Source organism: Doryrhamphus excisus, linkage group LG10, assembly GCF_037039965.1.
Source record: "Doryrhamphus excisus strain RoL-2023G ecotype Guam linkage group LG10, RoL_Dexc_Guam_v1.1, whole genome shotgun sequence".
NCBI classification, from domain to species: domain Eukaryota; kingdom Metazoa; phylum Chordata; class Actinopteri; order Syngnathiformes; family Syngnathidae; genus Doryrhamphus; species Doryrhamphus excisus.
Window position 1 is genome coordinate 11,520,766 of NC_136366.1, and position 18,351 is coordinate 11,539,116.

The window sequence follows — 18,351 nt, forward strand, 5'->3', positions numbered from 1 at the left end:
CTGGTGTTTGCGACGTGGTGGCTAACATTTGGGCTGCGTGACCTAAACGCAAGGTCACAGCAGTCAAGTCGTGAATGGAATAACCTTCCCTCACGCCGGGCTTTTTCCTGCTTCAAAAGAATGACGAGCAAAGGGAAGGAAAGCTGCGGAACCGTGCATCTCATCCGTCACGATCTGTGTTCATCACAGCCATGCTCCCGTCTGCGTGTGTGCTGTCATTGCGGCATGTGCATCGCTCTCACACACACACACACACACACACACACACACACACACACAGGATGAGATACTTCCTGCTGCAGATGCTAATGCTAACGGCAGCACAGGGCTTAAAAAGGCGGCAACAAGGAGGGCATAGACAACATGTACTCACTCCAGCGTCAGACCCGGGATCCTCAGCCGTTCCCGCTGGGCTTTCATGGCTCAATCCTTTGGTCTATTGTGGTCATGATCAGCATTCCCTGCCCGCCTGCCGTCACCCCCACTTCCTCCCCGCACCGACAAAGAGCTAAAGCCAGCCAAAACATGAGGCAAACACATACACACCCCTCCCTCACACAGAAAGAGAGAGAGCGGGGGGGGGGGAGCAGAAAAAGAAAAGGGGGTGGCGGCGGTGCTTGTTCTGCTGGTTCCACCTTGAAGCTGTCAAACAAGATCCTCGGCGGCTTGCGGAGGGCACGGAGGCAGGACAATAACCTCCTCCCTCCCCACAATGCACGCCTCGACCCCCACCTCCCGTGTTCCCACAGCCCAGAGCACCCGAGCAACGCCACCAGCTGGCGCTAACGTGTATGACAAAGATGAATGCAACATGTTACACATATGCTTGCTTTTTTTTTGTTTGTTTGTTTTCACATCTGCTGCAGCGTCGCACAACACAATCACGCAATCACGTCATCGCTGCGGGAAATCTAAACATGCCATCTGGAAGACCTTACCTGCACCAAATAGAACGTTTACAGCAGGGGTCTCAAACATGCGGCCTGCGGTCCAAATGTGGCCCGCAGGACATTAGTTTGAGACCCCCGCCTTGATATGAAAGTTTAATGTTAGTGCGGTCGGCGCAAGTTTGATATGGATGCTGTATGGTATCATGTACCCAGAAAAAAGTATTACGTTTGATTAATGTTCATGTTAAAGGTTAAATAACTGTTAATAGTTATCCTCTCCATCCGTGTGGAAGTGGTAAGTTTTTGGCCTTTTAAGTTTAAAAGGAAATAACTTGGAGGCTACCGTTTAGGTCGCTAGCTCTCTAGTTTGCGAGTTAGCATGTGTCTCAAGACCCTGCAGTTGCGCAATATGTTGTAAATAAAGAGTATAAATGTGACTATAGTCATGTTTTGTCATGTCTACAGGGCTCTAATAATGCTTTGTTCATTTTAATCTGAAAAAAATAATTTGTCTACCCACCAACTATATGTTGTTTCTTAAGTTTTTATTATTTGTAGTTTTATTATTATTATTATATTTATTTATTACTGATTGATTTTCTTTATTCTTGGTTTGTTTATTTATTTTTCATCTTATTTTGTGTAGAAAAATAAAAAGTAAGATATTTGAGAACAGTGGAATGTTTTATCAGAGCTTTTCTTGTAGAAAATCGGAACCAAAACAAAGTTTATTTATTTTTCTGTTTTTAATAAATGCGTGTTTGTTTGGTTTTTTTTTTTGGGGGGGGGGGCTGCTGTGGCCCAGCCTTACCCAGACCCTAGCTCCAGTGGCCTCCAGGTAAATTGAGTTTGAGACCCCTGGTTTACAGACACTTTTGCATCTTGCCGTTTGACCACGTGTCTCCAAACTTTGGACCGGTGCTCTTTATGACAATTATTTACGCAGGTCGTCTTAAATAAAAGTCAGCAAGTACAGCACCACTCAAAAGTTTGGGGACACTTTGTCATGCAACAGAATGGAAACAGTGTCCGCAAACTTCTAAACATGACAAGTCCTACAACAGTCAAAAGTTTGGAGACACCTTTCCATTCTATTGCATGACAAAGTGTCCCCAAACTTTTGAGTGGTCCTGCATGTGTAGATTTAGAGTTGACCGTTACCGTACTGGATGGATTTTTTAGTCGACTTGCGCAGTTTGTCATCACGTACAGTATCAGTCAAACGTTTAGAGACGCCTTTCCACGCTATTGAATGACCGAGTGTCTCCAAACTTTTGAACAGTTACGTACTTAAATGCCTTAAATGTTCCAATGCTGATCAGGCGGATGTGCAGCTAACAACACACACACACACTACACACACAGAATGCCCCTAAAGACATAAAGTGGCGGACTTTGCCCTACTGCAGCGTACGTCACATTGTGCGACTTGAGCTCAACACTTGGAGACCAAACCCCTTCGGAAGACACGCACCGCATTCAACGCCGCCTTTCCCTTCTTTACCGAACAAATGAGCGCTGATGTCTAAAATGCCGAGCGCCGTCGTGATTAATTCCCAGGCCCGCCTTGTCAAATCCCAACAACCGTCGCCATGGTTACCAGGGTCAGCGGAGGCTGCGGCGGCGCTCTCACAACAACCTGTTTGCAGAGGAATGATCACCTCTGCAGAGCTGGATGTCATTGCGGGTGAGTGAACATTTCCAGGAAGTGCTGCATTTAAGTAATGACTGCACGGGGTCCATTGCCTTTTGATCATTTTGAACGGCATTGTGACATTGTCATCAGGCACCTACACGGACACCTACTCTCCTCTGAGAGATGGACTCACGCAGCATCAAGGACAATGCCAGTCAAAAGTTTGGGGACACTTTTGCATCCGGTTGAATGACAAAGTGTCTACAAACTTTTGGCTGGTACAAAAAATATGGCAACCACCTCCACAGGCAGTCTTCAATTATTAATTCCAACTAATGTCAGTGAGCACATAACTGCTCAAATGTTTAGGGACATGTCTCCAAATATTTGACTGCTTTATTTTAATAATAAAAAAAAATATAAAATAAAAAATAATAACAAAAATTGAAGTATGCAAAACCTTGATCCATAAAATGTGCAGGGCTCGTTGTAAGCTGCATTCTTAGTCGTCATGCAAGTGTAAAAATAAGTCAGGTGCCACTATACCATGGTTGACTTGTACTGAGCAGCCAGGACGAGGAGGTAAAATTACGCTGTCAATACTTCAAAAATGAGTTCCACTTCCCGTTCTATGGTCGTCATCACAATTTCACACCACTTCCATTGTGGTATATTCAGCGTTTGAGCAAACGCTAAACATGTGACTCGGCGTGCGCGACAGACATGTTTGATGGGTACTTACAAACTGCCTCTTCGGGGAAGGCTCAGCTCCTTCTGAAAGAGAGAGAAGACAGGCGTGAAGGTAACGTTGGGAGAAGATTGTCGACAATATTGGTGGTGGGGCGGGATGAGGAATTATATTACATTACACTATATTCACCTTTATATTTAAAGATAATATATGATTTGATTTTGGCTGCACGGCGGTCTAGTGGTTAGCACGCAGGCCTTACAGCTAGGAGACCGAGTTCGATTCCACCCTCGGCCATCTCTGTGTGGAGTTTGCATGTTCTCCCCGTGCATGCGTGGGTTTTCGCCGGGTACTCCGGTTTCCTCCCACATTCCAAAAACATGCTAGGTTAATTGGCCACTCCAAATTGTCCATAGGTATGAATGTGAGTGTGAATGGTTGTTTGTCTATATGTGCCCTGTGATTGGCTGGCAACCCTCGTGAGGATAAGGGGTAGAAAAATGAATGAATGAAAGATTATTCGATTTCAGCGGCTATTGTTTTAAAAGATAGTTTAGATAAATGTCTAAGACAAATATGCCTGAAAAGTCTTATTGAAATGTAAACAGACTGTGTGGGAGAAATACGGGACTATATGGACATTCATGCTGAATACACAGGGATGCTAGTGTTGGTCCATATCACGCAGCCCAATCACAAGGCTGCAACAATGATGTTGTATCCTTTCACGACAAAACAAGCAGCAGGTATTTTTTTTTAAAGTCAAACTTGCCAGAATTGTTTGAGAAAAGTCCTCGTGTGAGAAGAAAGGGAGACTAAAGTTGATACGTCAGGTGAATAAAGCATCAGCACACAAGAATGCATCCACAGCTGCAAAAAGTAAAAAAAAAAAAAAAAAAGACATGAAGTCTTCATCTAACAAACATTTCATCTTGGAGGCATCATTCCAGAATGTCAGGGGTGTTAGGACGTCTTCATCAGCGTGAGTTCACATTAATGGCGTCCCGCCGCTTAGTCAATATGAAAACGGCACCGCCGAGGTCGCGTCGGACATTTGCCTGACAGATGGACTTCTGTGTCCTTGTCTGATAGCGCCAAGCCAGCGGCCGTTATGTTTTTCCCTGCAGGCGACAAACGTGCACGACAAAGGCAGGAAGGAACTTAGGATTCTTCGGAGCGGAGCTCGATCCATTTCATCCCAGAGGCATCGCAAAATCGCCAGTTCCTGCCGTGAAGCCTCGGTCCGCCCCCACCCCAATCCGAGTTCCACAGGAATTGTCCCACTGTGAGCGACACAAACGGCACTGCTAACTACATCTTCCCAGATCAAGTCATCGTCTGTTTGACGAGCCAAAAATGGCCCAAAGACAGCATATATTCCTCCTACAAAAGCAGCACATCTTTAGTTTAGCAGCTGAAAGATACCAACAAAGATACAAATCACAAATACTTCAACTTGCTGATATAGTTCATCTTCAAACTAAAATAATGCATAAGGCTAAAAACAACCAATTAGCTAAAAATGTCACCCAATACTTCTCTACAAGAGAGGAGAAATATCATCTCAGGGAAGAAGTACATTTGAAACACTTCTATGCTAGGACTACGTTAAAAAGCCATAGCATTTCAGTATGTGGAATCAAACTGGAATGGATTGAGTAAGGAAATCAAACAATGCACAACGATGAGCCAATTCAAGAAACAATACAAGCAGTTGATGTTTGCTAAATACAAGGATGAAGAGTCTTGAACCAGTCATGATGTGCTATATATATCACTATATTGACACTTACTATGGTACACATTATGGCATTGTAATGGTAATGGTAATGGTTTTATTTCATTTGAACATGCATCAGATTACAATTGAGTGCATCCCATAATCAGTTCCCAGTTCCACATGTCCAAAAGGAGTAGGAAGAAGCAAAGCTTATTAAATCCTACCCCTCCATCTGGTACTTTTACAATCAGTAACTGTTACATTTGTTCACTTCCTGCTTTCCATAATACAGTTTAAGGTTTTTTGGGGTTTTTTGTGTATGGTAATATCACCTCGTACTTCAGTACATTATTTAAAAAAAAAAATAAAAAAAAAAACAGTTACTGATTGTAAAAGTACCAGATGGAGGGGTAGGATTTAATAAGCTTTGCTTCTTCCTACTCCTTTTGGACATGTGGAACTGTGAACTGATTATGGGATGCACTCAATTGTAATCTGACGCATGTTCAAATGAAATTAAACCATTACCATTACCAAAGAAGACGTTGAAAAAGCATTAAATAAATCAACAGGAAGCAGATTCAAAGACTAAACATGACTCCGGTTTCAATGCACTTCAAGTGTCCCGCTGTGACAAAAAACACCAAAGGGAAGCGTCTTGGCGCCACACGGCGGGTCAACTTGATTATCATCCCGTCCGTTCATTCCTCCTTCCTATCCCTGCCGACTGCCAAGCGAACACACACACACACTCAACTCACAGCAACTTCAGCCACCAAAGATCCTATCAAGGACAGAGCACCACAATAGCACAAACGCCGGCATCCTCCCGCCTACCTGCAACCCTCGTCGCCTCAGAATGCTGGACTGGTCCATGGTGACGACGCAGCACAGCCGTGCAACACTGCCGTGCGGCACAGCCGTGCAGCGCAGCCATGCGGCGCCAAAAGCCTCACGCTGGCTCCCCCAATCACCCCCACCCACCCCACATCGCTCCCGCCCCTCGGGCTAACATCTGACGCCAGCCGAGCAGCCTCTTCAACACTTCCAAATCGCTACGTCTCTCATTGGAGGGTGGCAGGTCACATGACGCCTGCCTCTCCTCTGGCTCGTCTCCTCTGCAACTTCCCAGGAAGCAGAGATGGAGGAAGGGAAGGAGGGAAGGGTGGACGGATGACGCCGCTTTGTGTGGCAGCAGTGAGGGAGGGGGGGGTTAAGGTCAGGAACACCCCCCCCCCCGGCAGCCACATGTAGAAGACAACAAGAGAGGACATCCTCTCCACCTTTGCATCCTGTCCTCCAAAGTCAGGACGCCTGGGCACAAGTGAGGGGAATGTTGCAGGCAGGAAATTCAAAAAAGTTGGAGTCTTGCACAAAACCTTTCCACAATAAAAGTATTTTTTAAAGATTCATGAAAGCTTCTTCAGAAAAAAAAAAGTCACTGTGTTCTGATGACGATGGAGTCGGAGCGGTCGGCACGGTCGCCAAATGCCATGGGAGGTGGGAAAGCCTTATCGTGATGGAATCTGTGGCAGCGTCCCCTGGTCAATTTACACCAATTTTACACGGCCGGGCTCCTCAAGAACTCTGTGTCCCTGGACCCTTTTTACCCCCCCATCCTGACACGTTCCTGTAACGCCGCTTTCTCCCAGTTTTCTATTCAGTCTGTGTGTGTTTCTCTTCAACGCCATCACGCCTCCTTCCTCGCTCATTGCCATTCACTGTGGAAGTGTTGGCTGAATATTAAGCAGGTTCTCCTTATCGTGAGCCAGACCCACATCCTCGTGTGTGGCTCTGTGTGTGTGTGTGTGTGTGTGTGTGAGAGTGGTGACACCCAACACTGCCCATCTTCATAATTAACGTCCAGTGTTCATCACCAGGTCAGGAATTCCGACACTGCCTTCTGATCCAGAACAAGGCCCTGCAGGCGAGCTACAGGAACGAACAGTCCTGCAGATGGCCCATTAAGACCAGTTGGCCTGGGACTAGTGAAAGCATGAAGATTGCTGCAGAAGCACCAAAGGGAAGACGACCTTTCTTTCTCAATGGGAATTCTCCTATTGGCATTTTTTTTAGATTGCTTCAGCGTGGACCGCCATCAATTAACTTGTCAATAACAGGAAATACAAGCCAACTGGCCCTTGATGCCGTACACTTCCACATTCCATCACTCCGATACACTCCTCATCCAAATGGGAAGGTTTGTGCACTCTTTGATTCTAAGGAGTGCTCAAAGTAGAGATACAAAAGAAATGGAATATGACCACAGGTGTTCACACTGTCATCATCCCTGGATGGCAACAAGGAGCGCTTGGATGCAGTAAGACTCAAACATCCTCAAAAGTCAAGGTAGAATCCCATCGGCCGTCTGTCAAGACACAGGACCATCCTGGGTCCAAATGAAGGTTGGTACTGGTCCCATCAGATGCCATCTATCTGCCAAAGAAGAAACATCTTCTATTTCGGTAAGTTTCGCTTTCACTTGGGGCTTTAGTTTGTGCAACAACAGGCCGCTCCTCAGTGAGCATCTGGATGACAACAACCATATCGGTCAAGGACATCTTGGACTACAATGAAGAGCGAGGAGGAGGGTGGTCCTACAAAAAGGCACACGCGACACATCAGGATTATGACATGTCTTATCGCCATATCGTTCTCTCACACACACACACAGTGAGAGTATTGATTTGCTGCCAAGGAGCGTCAGAGGGGAGGAAGATACGGCACCCTGAGGGTTGGAGAAATAAATAAGCAATAATAAGACAGCATCGGGGGTTGCTGATAAGAAGCTAACAATGAATTCTATTGTCTATCTTGGTCATTTAAATGATAATTAGCCATGTGGCTGTTGTCTATGTCTTATTTTCTCATCCTGTCTACTATATTGGATAACAGGAGTATAAAGGTGGTAAAGGTATAGGGGTGTTATTTCACGTCTAGAGGGCTCTAATTGTGTTAAAAGGATAGTTAGAAGGTGGTAAACAGATTGTCTTTGTCTCAATTTCCCTTATTAGGTCTACTATATTGGGCAATAGGAATCCTGAGGTGACTATAGGGGTGCTATTTCATGTCTAGAGGGCTCTAGTCATGTTAAAAGGATATTTAGAAGGTGGTAAACAGATTGTCTTCGTCTCAATTCCCCTTATTATGTCTACTATATCTAGCAACAGGAGGGTTGAGGTGACTATAGGGGTGTTGTTTCATGTCTAGAGGGCTCTAATCATGTTAAAAGGATATTTAGAAGGTGGTAAACAGATTGTCTTTGTCTCAATTTCCCTTATTATGTCTACTATATCTAGCAATAGGAGTGTTGAGGTGACTATAGGGGTGTTATTTCATGTCTAGAGGACTCTAATCATGTTAAAAGGGTATTTAGAAGGTGGTAAACAGATGTCTTTGTCTCAATTTCCCTTACTATGTCTACTATATTGGTCTACTATCTTGGTCATTTAAATGATAATTAGCCATGTGGACTTTATTGGTGGTGCCCGTATTGCTGCTGTTTTGGACACAACCGGACTATAAAAAGTTTTAGAATGATTAGGCAAATGGTGAGTCATTTATGGAGCGTTAGTTGTTCTCTTCAGTGGCGCTTCCTGGCTAACAACACTGCCCTCCGGTGGCGAGAAGCAGAAGCACGTCCCCAAAAAATACAGGCCATGTTCCCAACAGGCTGTACAAAATATCAAAGACTGATAAAAAAAAGGTAGGATTGCTATTATTTTGGTGGGAATCCCAATATGGGGGGAGGGGAATATGGTGCTTGGGGAGTACTTCTGTAGTTATGATTGTGATTATGATATTGTTACTGTGTGACATAATAAATAACTACAAAATCACATGTCACGTTCTGGCGACACCAAGTGGCCAATATAGAATATTACTTTCATAAGTAAAATTGTATCTGTTTTACTTCATTTTTATGCTGGAAAACACTTCATTTAGGCTAACAATTCGTACAAATTTGCTTAAATATGCTTTTTAAAAAATTAATATGCAATCATTTATTTATTATTCAGTGGACAATAACACAATAACTCGCTAGCGAGCTAACCGGACAGCGAGATGGCTACTTTATTCATCTCAGAGAGAAATTCCCCTTTCAGGCAGCTCTCCAAAAATCATAAAGTCATAATCAAGGCAAGACAGGCGGGATAAGAAAAGAAAAATAAGAAAAGTAGAATGCAAATATGTAAATAAATAATATGTAAGGGTTCACTTGTAGTTTGTGGTCCAAAAATAGAAAATAATAATTATGATCCACATAAGGTAATAAGTCCAGTTTTATGGCCGCCTTTGTCGTGTTGAAAAGGTGCATGGCACGGGGGAGGAATGAGAAGGACAGTGATAGTCATCTGCCACTCCAACTGCATCGCCGGGGGCAACAAAGATCTTTCATTTCAGGCAGAGCCCATACTTTCTTCCAAGAGACGCATCTACCACTAACCGGGGCACACGAGTGTCACAGCTACGCAAGGCGGCCTTAAGCGGAGGTCTGCACGCGCCCAGACAGCCATGAAGGAATGATGTCATACGCCACATCAACATGCTGAGCTTCCAGACAATGTCCAATCCATCCCCGCGGACATGCCACTGCCGTGTTTTGGTGCCGCATTAACCTTTTCCCGCATCGCAGATGACTCATCGGATTACACGCCGCTTTTGATCCAATCTGCAGCGGGGACAACGAGATCACCATCGAGCGCACAGGCGTCATCGATCGGCAACACGTGAAGGTCACCCCTTTCTTCCATCCTACCTGGAAGCCAACTCCGCTTTTAAAGCAAACATGGCAGCTACGGCTTTTCCGTGCCCATTCCCTGAAGAACCTCATTCCCAGACAAAAATCAAGGAAGACGCAGGGAAAAGGGGAGAAACGTCTCTTATTGTACTTCTGCTTCGGATTATTAGACACAAAAGAAGACGCAACCTCAAGAAAACTCCACAGTCCTCGCTGTTGTTCATGTTTCACGTCAGGCTTGTGGAATATGTGCATTTTTCCTTTAAGGAGAAAACATTTAGCGTGCTAGTTGCTAGTACCAAACGCTCTGCCATGAGGGGAAAAGAAACCCATGGAGCTCACAAAAAACCTCAACAGCATCTGAAAAGCTGAAAGAGAGACCTCCGTGGTGTCACAGTGGCTGCTCGGACCTGAATACAGCGCACCCTGCTGGACTACAGCAGGGTGGCTCCTTCCCTTCTATACGCTGCTTCTCCTGATAGTAGTCATGTCATGATATTTCATTAGCCAGTTAATCATCCTCATTTCTTCCAGTTCTTACCTCTCGGTGTGGACTAACTACACTTTAAATACATATAGAACAATGTATGAAGAAAAAACATCTTGCTTATTGGTGGCATAATGGTCGATATTGTGACATTGTGCAGTGCCGTAAAAAACAATAGCATAGTAGCCAGCTAGCATAGTCACATGACTAACTGACATGTGCGGTGCCGGTGGCTTGTTTTGACTGCGTAGCACTACTCACCAGGCTGGAGGTGAGGGAGGGGTCGGACTTGCCAAGGTTGAGGGAGCGCATGCGGACCAGGTTGGAGGTCTCAGATGAAGGCTGCCATGCTGTCTGCTGGGAATGGGCGGGCAGCAGAAGATATTTTCCTGCCAGGGGAGAGGGGGGGGATAAGTGTGAAAAGTAGTCGGTGAAATGAATGCTCGAGTTCTGAAGTGTGCTGAGCTGGACTGGACCCAGGCCAAGCGGATCAACGAGGCCAAAGGAGAGAACGAGATCCTATTAAGAGATCGGGGTCAATGCCGACATGACGTAATAACGCTCCGCTCTCACATGCACCCGTACGGCCGCTATACTCTCACAAGTGCACAGCAGCAGGACTTCAAAGCAGAAATATGCAAGACAGACATAGAAAGCACTTTATAAGCTAAATGCATGCATTCACGGGACTGGTCACTAGAGGGTGCTGCTGCACTGGGCCACTCCACGGGAAGCTCCGCAGACTCCACAGTAAAAATGATCTTCTCAAAAGGTTTACCTGTTAGACCGCCTCCCAGGCTCCGCCTCCTCATGTGTGTTCCATCCTCGCTCAGCTGGCGCTTGAACCTGAGAGCCGGACTCAGTCCCGGAGCCACCTCGGGGTTGCTGGGATGGTGGGGGATGTGGTCCAGCTGGATACCAGACAACAACAAGACGGAGACTTGTCAATTCATCATAGAAATACACCTTATGGTCACAGACAACCACAATGTATCCCACTGGGCACCTACAGTTTTATATTATTTTTATTTTTTTTTTAATTTCTAAATATACTTTAACATGGCGACCAGTCCAGGGTTTACCCCGCCTCGCGCCCAAAGACAGCTGGGATAGGCTCCAGAACCCCCGCGACCCTTGTGAGGAAAAAGTGGTAGAAAATGAATGAATGAATTAATATACTTTAACATCATTAGAGCCCTCTAGACATGAAATAACACCCCTATGTTCGCCTTTACACTCCTATCACCCAATATAGTAGACATAATAAGCAAAAACAAGACCTTTAAGACATAATATAGACTCACAAGTTAGCATTTGGGAAAGTTAGTTTTATACTTCCTGTTCTACACAGCACTTCCTGTGGTGAAGTCTGTCTCATCAATGTAACATTACTGACACCCAGTGTCCATTGTAGGATACTATATAAAACAACATCTTTGAACACGTCTTCTGAATGCCTTATATTTGTATTTTACTTCCAGACATTTTTATGCTTTAAAACGACCAATAAAAACATAACATTTCCTCTCCCGACAGTCACTTTTATACTCATTGTACCCAATATAGTCGCCATAATAAAAGACATAGAAAACTTGTTTACCACCTTCTTAACACACATTTTAACATTAGAGCCCTCTAGACATGAAATAACACCCCTATAGTGACCTTTAAACTCCTAGTACTTGTATTGGTGTGTTTCAGTGTTTGGGGAGCTGGTGCTTGTGTGTCTGAGCCAACATGACTGCCACCAAGTAAACAGTGTACAACACTACATACTGTATCTTCACAACCTGTCTAGGAATGCCTTCTCCATCTTACTATGGAAATACTGTAAGAACTGAAAGAATGGATTTAACCTGTGTAGATGTATGTACATGTATGGAGTGGTGTACCACAGAGACATGAGTAGTACTCATGCTTTGCAGTAAAAAAAAAAAGGGGGTCAGCGCTGGTCAAGAGTCGCAATGTCATCCCGTTTCTCCCTGACACACTTGGCTGCAAAGTCAACCGGCCACAAACAGTTCAAAGTTTCAGCAGGCGATGAACGTTAAGCTGATAGCGACGCGCGTGACCCCGCCCTCCTTCGCGTCTCCTTGACCTTCTTACGAGACACCCCGCTTTAAGTAGCGCCACCAGTCCAAACATGCTGCCAGGCCACACTTTGACCCTCCCGAGGGCAACGTCAAACCTCACCCCGCCTTCCTTCCTCCAAGCAGTAGACACTACCAACAAAGCTTTATTGCCACAGCAAACACACAGCACCACTGCTAGCTTACAACGCTACACTCACGATTCTTCTGTTGTTTTTCCTGTTGTTACTCAAACATGTCTGTTGTTTTTAATAGAAAACAAGACAATTATACAACACAACACACACACACACACACACACACACACAAAACCAGCACTCTGCTTGTTAACCTTCACCCGTGGCAACCACAAACAACGTGTGTGTGTGTGTTACTTTGGAAACACAAGCACCTCCGGCCACACACACAACCAACCAGAGTCCAGGAAAAGTCACAAATTGTTTTTAGTTCTGTATTTTTTGAGAAAAAATTAAACTTCAAAGACTACTTTACAGGGTGTTGGGGGGGCTGTAATGTTAAAAGCATATTTACAAAGGTCATAAATAGGTTGTCTATGTCTTATTTTCTCTTATTCTGTCTACTATATTGGATAACAGGAGTGTGAAGGTGACTATAGGGGTGTTATTTCATGCCTAGAGGGCTCTAATCATGTTAAGAGGATATTTAGAAGGTGGTAAACAGATTGTCTTTGTCTCAATTTCCCTTATTATGTCTACTATATTGGGCAATAGGAATGTTGAGGTGACTATAGGGGTGTTATTTCATGTCTGGAGGGCTCTAATCACGTTAAAAGGATATTTAGCAGGTGGTAAACAGATTGTCTTTGTCTCAATTTCCCTTATGTCTACTATACTGGGCAATAGGAGTGTTGAGGTGACTGTAGGGGTGTTATTTCATGTCTAGGGAACTCTAATGATGTTTAAATGTATTTTGTCTCAATTTCCCTTATGTCTACTATACTGGGCAATAGGAGTGTTGAGGTGACTGTAGGGGTGTTATTTCATGTCTAGGGAACTCTAATGATGTTTAAATGTATTTAGAAGGTAATAACGTTTTTGTAGGCTCTAACTACCAAAACATTCCATCTATAAATAAGGAATCCTACTTGGTGGAAATTCACTTATGACAGGGTTTAGAAGCAATGAGCTGCCAAAAAAAGAGGGATTAGTGAAATTCCAGCGGGAGTTCTGTGTTCCGAGTGAGATGACAAGTAAATCAGGCAGAGCATAAAGTATAATAAAGCACTGATGAATATTCTTGATGCTGATGAAAGCCACTTTCATTGCCTACAAAGTATTCTACACGTATGGAAGCACCCTTGAAGAGGCAGCGCACTCTTTCAGTGGTTGCTAGGACACCGGCAGTACACATACGCAGTCCAACAGGAAGCACACACGTCGATTACCACCAACCTCTTAGCGCTCTCATCACACCGCCCGCCATTGTCTCAGGCACATCCTTTCATGTTTCCCGGCACGCTGGAGGGAAGGTGGGTGCGGGGGGGGCATGTCTGTTGTTGTAAGGAACTACGGCAGAAACGCTCAACAAAGATCCTCGATAAGACGAGACGGGAACAACAACTACAAAAAGCCAGGCCAAAGAGCCTCTGCATGACAGTAGCGCTTTGGTCTTTTTAAGAATGGTTTGCTAAATTCTAGTCAAAGATGGAAGTAGAATACTGATATGGTAAAAAAAAAAAAAGCCATACATGCTCAAAAGCACGCTACTGTTTTTGACAACTTGACTCTCTCTATGACAGGAGTAAGGACTGACAGCATCAAGAACACAAGTCCAAGAGCACCGTTTTTAAGAACTGCAAAAACACTCATCAAAGATCCTCTATACAGCAGGAGCACTCTGCTGTTTTTAAGAGCAGACTGCAAAAATGTAAGTCAAAGATCCTCTCATAAGACTACCCTACAGCAAAAACGCTAGTATACGACAGGAGTGTTCTGTTGTTTCCGAGGATCGGCTGCAAAACCACTCGTCAAAGATCCTCCGTATGACACGAGCGCTTTGCCTGCTGTTTTGAAGCGTTTTTTTTTGGCGGGAGGAGAGTGTGAAGATAAACTGTAATCCCAGACAGGACACTTTCCCCCATCTAAATTGGCTTAACTGCCAGCGGGGGGTGAGGTGTGTGTGTGTGTGGGGGGGGGGGGGGGGGGGGGTCACGGGGGTGTCCTCACTAAATGCTGTATAAAAAAACACCTCCTTTCCAAAAACAACAGCAATAAAAGCATATTATTAGCTTATGGGTGAGCATTTCATGGATTGGATTGGATCATAGAATCCCCCCACCCCCCACCCCCCATAGTTCCTCTCCTCCACATCTGCACCCCGCCTACCTTGCCCCCCAGCAGTGATTGCCCGCCAGGTAGATTCGTCCCCGTGTCCATCGCTCCCAAGGCTCACATGGCGTCAAAAAGCAAAGGATGGCGTCTGGACCCGCGTAGGGTCTTTCAGGTAAGCCCAAGATTGTGTGGTTAATCCTCTTAACCCCCAAAGCATCCCACGCTGGACGCCCATGCCGCTGCCCCGCCCACCCCCCCCTGCTGGTAGAGCAGTGGCGAGTGTGCACGAGGGGAAGTTAAAGATTGTCCAACAGGACTTCACACTCCGATCATTACACAGTCCGAACTACGAATACACACAAGGAATGGGAATGAATCAGGATTCCACCAAATGTCAATATAGACCTGACAGGAATAGGAATGCACGTGTGGTATTATTATTGTTCTTTCTTTTTTCACCAAGCATCTTTTAGGTCACTATAGGGGTGTTATTCCATGTCTGCAGGGCTCTGTAGCATATCTAGAAAGTGGTAAACAGGTTTTCTATATATTTTTTCCCACTTATGTGTACTGGATTGGGTAATAGGCTTGTCTACAGCGCTCTAATAATGTTTAAAAAGTATATATTTAGAAGGTGATAAACAGGTTTTCTATGTCTTTTTTCAATTATGTGTACTGCATTGGGTAATAGGAGCATAAAGGTAACTATAGGGGTGTTATTCCATGTCTACGGGGCTCTAATGTTTAAAAAGTATATATTTAGAAGGTGGCAAACAGGTTTTCTATGTCTTTTTTCAATTATGTGTACTGGATTGGGCAATAGGAGCATAAAGGTGACTATAGGGGTGTTATTCCATGTCTACAGGGCTCTAATAATGTTTAAAAAGTATATTTAGAAGGTGGCAAACAGGTTTTCTATGTCTTTTCACTTATTGTGTGTACTGGATTGGGTAATAGGAGCATAAAGGTGACTATAGGGGTGTTATTCCATGTCTATAGGGCTCTAATAATGTTTAAAAAGTATATTTAGAAGGTACCCTGCTCCTTTAAGGACCTTTCAGAAGATATCGGACCTCAGTGGTTTCTTTAGGTGAACTATTCTCCTCTTGATTCCCCAACCCCATGAGGAAATGTCAGAGCGCTATGTTTTCCTTTCCACTTTTTCATGCACTCCAAATCATTGTAACAAACTTGCTGTGATCTCAAATGACTTATCCAAGAGCTGCATATCCCTTGGTCTTTAGTTCAACGAAGGCTGAGTTGTAGCAGCAAAAGAGTGTTTGCGTGTTGCAATGTTTAAAGTGCATGCTTCATACTTTACTGCAGGGTGAAGATGTCAGCAACCGTCATTGAACCCGACATTGTTGACATTGCTCAGCTGGGGAGGGGGGTCCAACTGGTCTCCCGTGTTAAAGGGGTGTGTGTGTGTGTGTGCGTGCATCCTGCTCAGCTAAACAAGCATCCTGGTGGCTGGGTTGTTTATTTTTTGTGTTAACGCTGCCGGTCATGTTGTTTGACGGGTGTCGAGTGTCACACGGCGCTTGGACAAACTCGTATCACACACCCCATGCGTGTTTTGTCTCCGAGTACCTGTTGGCGAGTTTTAGGGAAGTTCCTCGGCATCAGGCTGTAAATAATGGGAGGGGCATCGTTATCACGGGCCTGCCAGGGGCCGATGGCTGCATGACTGATAAAAGAGCCATGGCGGGAGCATGCACGGCCTGGGGAAGGAAGCTCCATTTACACTCAACATATTTCATAGCTGCCAGCAGCGCTCGTCTTTGGCCGAAAGCAGGGATGTGCAGACATAAAATGCTTTTCATCATCTTTTCTCGTGTGTGTTATCCACAAAGCCAACACGCTACAAGCTGCTAGCATGATAAGGTGCACCTCGTTTACCATCACAAATTCAACACACATAAGATGGGCGGCAGTCGGCCTCGAGCAGCATTGATGGATACCGACAAGGCACGGTTACAGTCTCCTTACACCAAGACACCACATGTCCCAAAGTCCAGGCATGTTTTTCCTCACGTATCAATCACGTTAGCTAGCATAAAGCGGCTCGCTGGCTAACTTTGGAAACAAGCGTGTAACCTATCCCGCCACGGGCTGCTTCTCAGCAGACTTTCCTTCTTTAACTCTGCCTCGGCCCACCCTGGGTCAAAAGGTCAGGGTTCAGGTTGGATTCAACCCAACCCCACACGACCGGATATCGCCGCCGCCTCCTCCTCGTATGCCGATGGAACTACTAGCCAGTCTTTCCTCTCACCAATCATCACCACAAGGGAGTTATAACTACCACTATTTTGGGAAAATATATAATCATTAATAAATCATGCTGTTTTGCGCTTCAATGTGACATATTATTAGTCAAACAAATATCCATAGTGAAGCCGATTGCGTGTATTTTTTGCTTTATGTAACATTTTCAAGAATAACTCAAAAAAAGCACATTTATTTTAGCCGCATATTCACATTGTTAATAACACCAAGCAAAACAGTGCTAAGTGTTTATATAATATAAGTGTGTAGCTCCAAGAGTGGCTAAAAATGCTAGTATGCTAACATTACCATGCTACCGATGCTAACACCTAGCATAATAGCGGTGTCTATGAAGTGTCTAGATCAGGGGTCTCAAACACGTGGCCCGCGGGCCAAATGTGGCCCGCAGGACACTAGTTTGAGGCCCCCGCCTTGATATGAAAGTTTAATGTTAGTGCGGCCCGCGCAAGTTTGATATGGATGCTGTATGGTATCATGTACCCAGAAAAAATTATTATGTTTGATTAATGTTCATGTTAAAGGTTAAATAACTGTTAATAGTTATCCTCCCTATCCGTGTGGAAGTGGTAAGTTTTTGGCTATTTAAGTTTAAAGGAAATAACTTGAAGGCTACCGTTTAGGTCGCTAGCTCTCTAGTTTGCAAGTTAGCATGTGTCTCAAGACCCTGCAGTTGCGCAATATGTTGTAAATAAAAAGAGAATAAATGTAACTATAGTCATGTTTTGTCATGTCTACAGGGCTCTAATAATGCTTTGTTAATTTTAATCTGAACAAAATAATTTGTCTACCCACCAACTATATGTGGTTTTGTAAGTTTGCCGTTTTATTATTATTCATTCATTCATTAATTTTCTACCGCTTTTCCTCACGAGGGTCGCGGGGGTGCTGGAGCCTATCCCAGCTGTCTTCGGGCGAGAGGCGGGGTACACCCTGGACTGGTGACCAGCCAATCACAGGGCACATATAGACAAACAACCATTCACACTCACATTCATACCTATGGACAATTTGGAGTGGCCAATTAACCTAGCATGTTTTTGGAATGTGGGAGGAAACCGGAGTACCCGGAGAAAACCCACGCATGCACGGGGAGAACATGCAAACTCCACACAGAGATGGCCGAGGGTGGGAATTGAACCCTGGTCTCCTAGCTGTGAGGTCTGCGCTAACCACTAAACCGCCGTGCCGCCCTTTATTATTATTATTATTATATTTATTTATTACTGATTGATTGATTTTCTTTATTCTTGATTTGTTTACTTATTTTGTGCAGAAAAATAAAAAGTAAGATATTTGAGAACAGTGGAATGTTTTATCAGAGCTTTTATTGTAGAAAATCGGAACCAAAGCACTGAAAAAGTTTGTATATTTTTCTGTTTTTAATAAATGCGTTGTTTTTTTTTGGAAAACCTGATGCGGCCCAGCCTTGCCCAGACCCTAGCTCCAGTGGCCGCCATGTAAATTGAGTTTGAAACCCCTGGTCTAGATGTAACATCATGAACATCTGCTACTCAAAGGA

General features: G+C 44.4%; 1 protein-coding gene across 8 annotated transcripts in view; it reads right to left on the reverse strand.

Moving 5' to 3' along the window:
• The window catches only part of mast4 (microtubule associated serine/threonine kinase family member 4), a 55,916-nt gene that overhangs the window by 34,299 nt on the left and 3,266 nt on the right, over window positions 1-18,351 (reverse strand). For 3 of the 8 annotated variants that reach the window (XM_058064969.2, XM_058064967.2, XM_058064970.2), the window contains exons 2-4: window positions 10,944-11,076; window positions 10,427-10,554; window positions 3,269-3,300 (exon numbers count right to left, since the gene is read on the reverse strand). In XM_058064969.2, the coding sequence (XP_057920952.2) occupies window positions 3,269-3,300; window positions 10,427-10,554; window positions 10,944-11,076 (293 nt within the window). Of the gene's footprint in view, window positions 1-373; window positions 581-3,268; window positions 3,301-5,774; window positions 5,829-10,426; window positions 10,555-10,943; window positions 11,077-18,351 lie in introns of those variants that run through there. The other 5 variants (XM_058064968.2, XM_058064971.2, XM_058064974.2 and 2 more) reach the window with 4 other exon arrangements.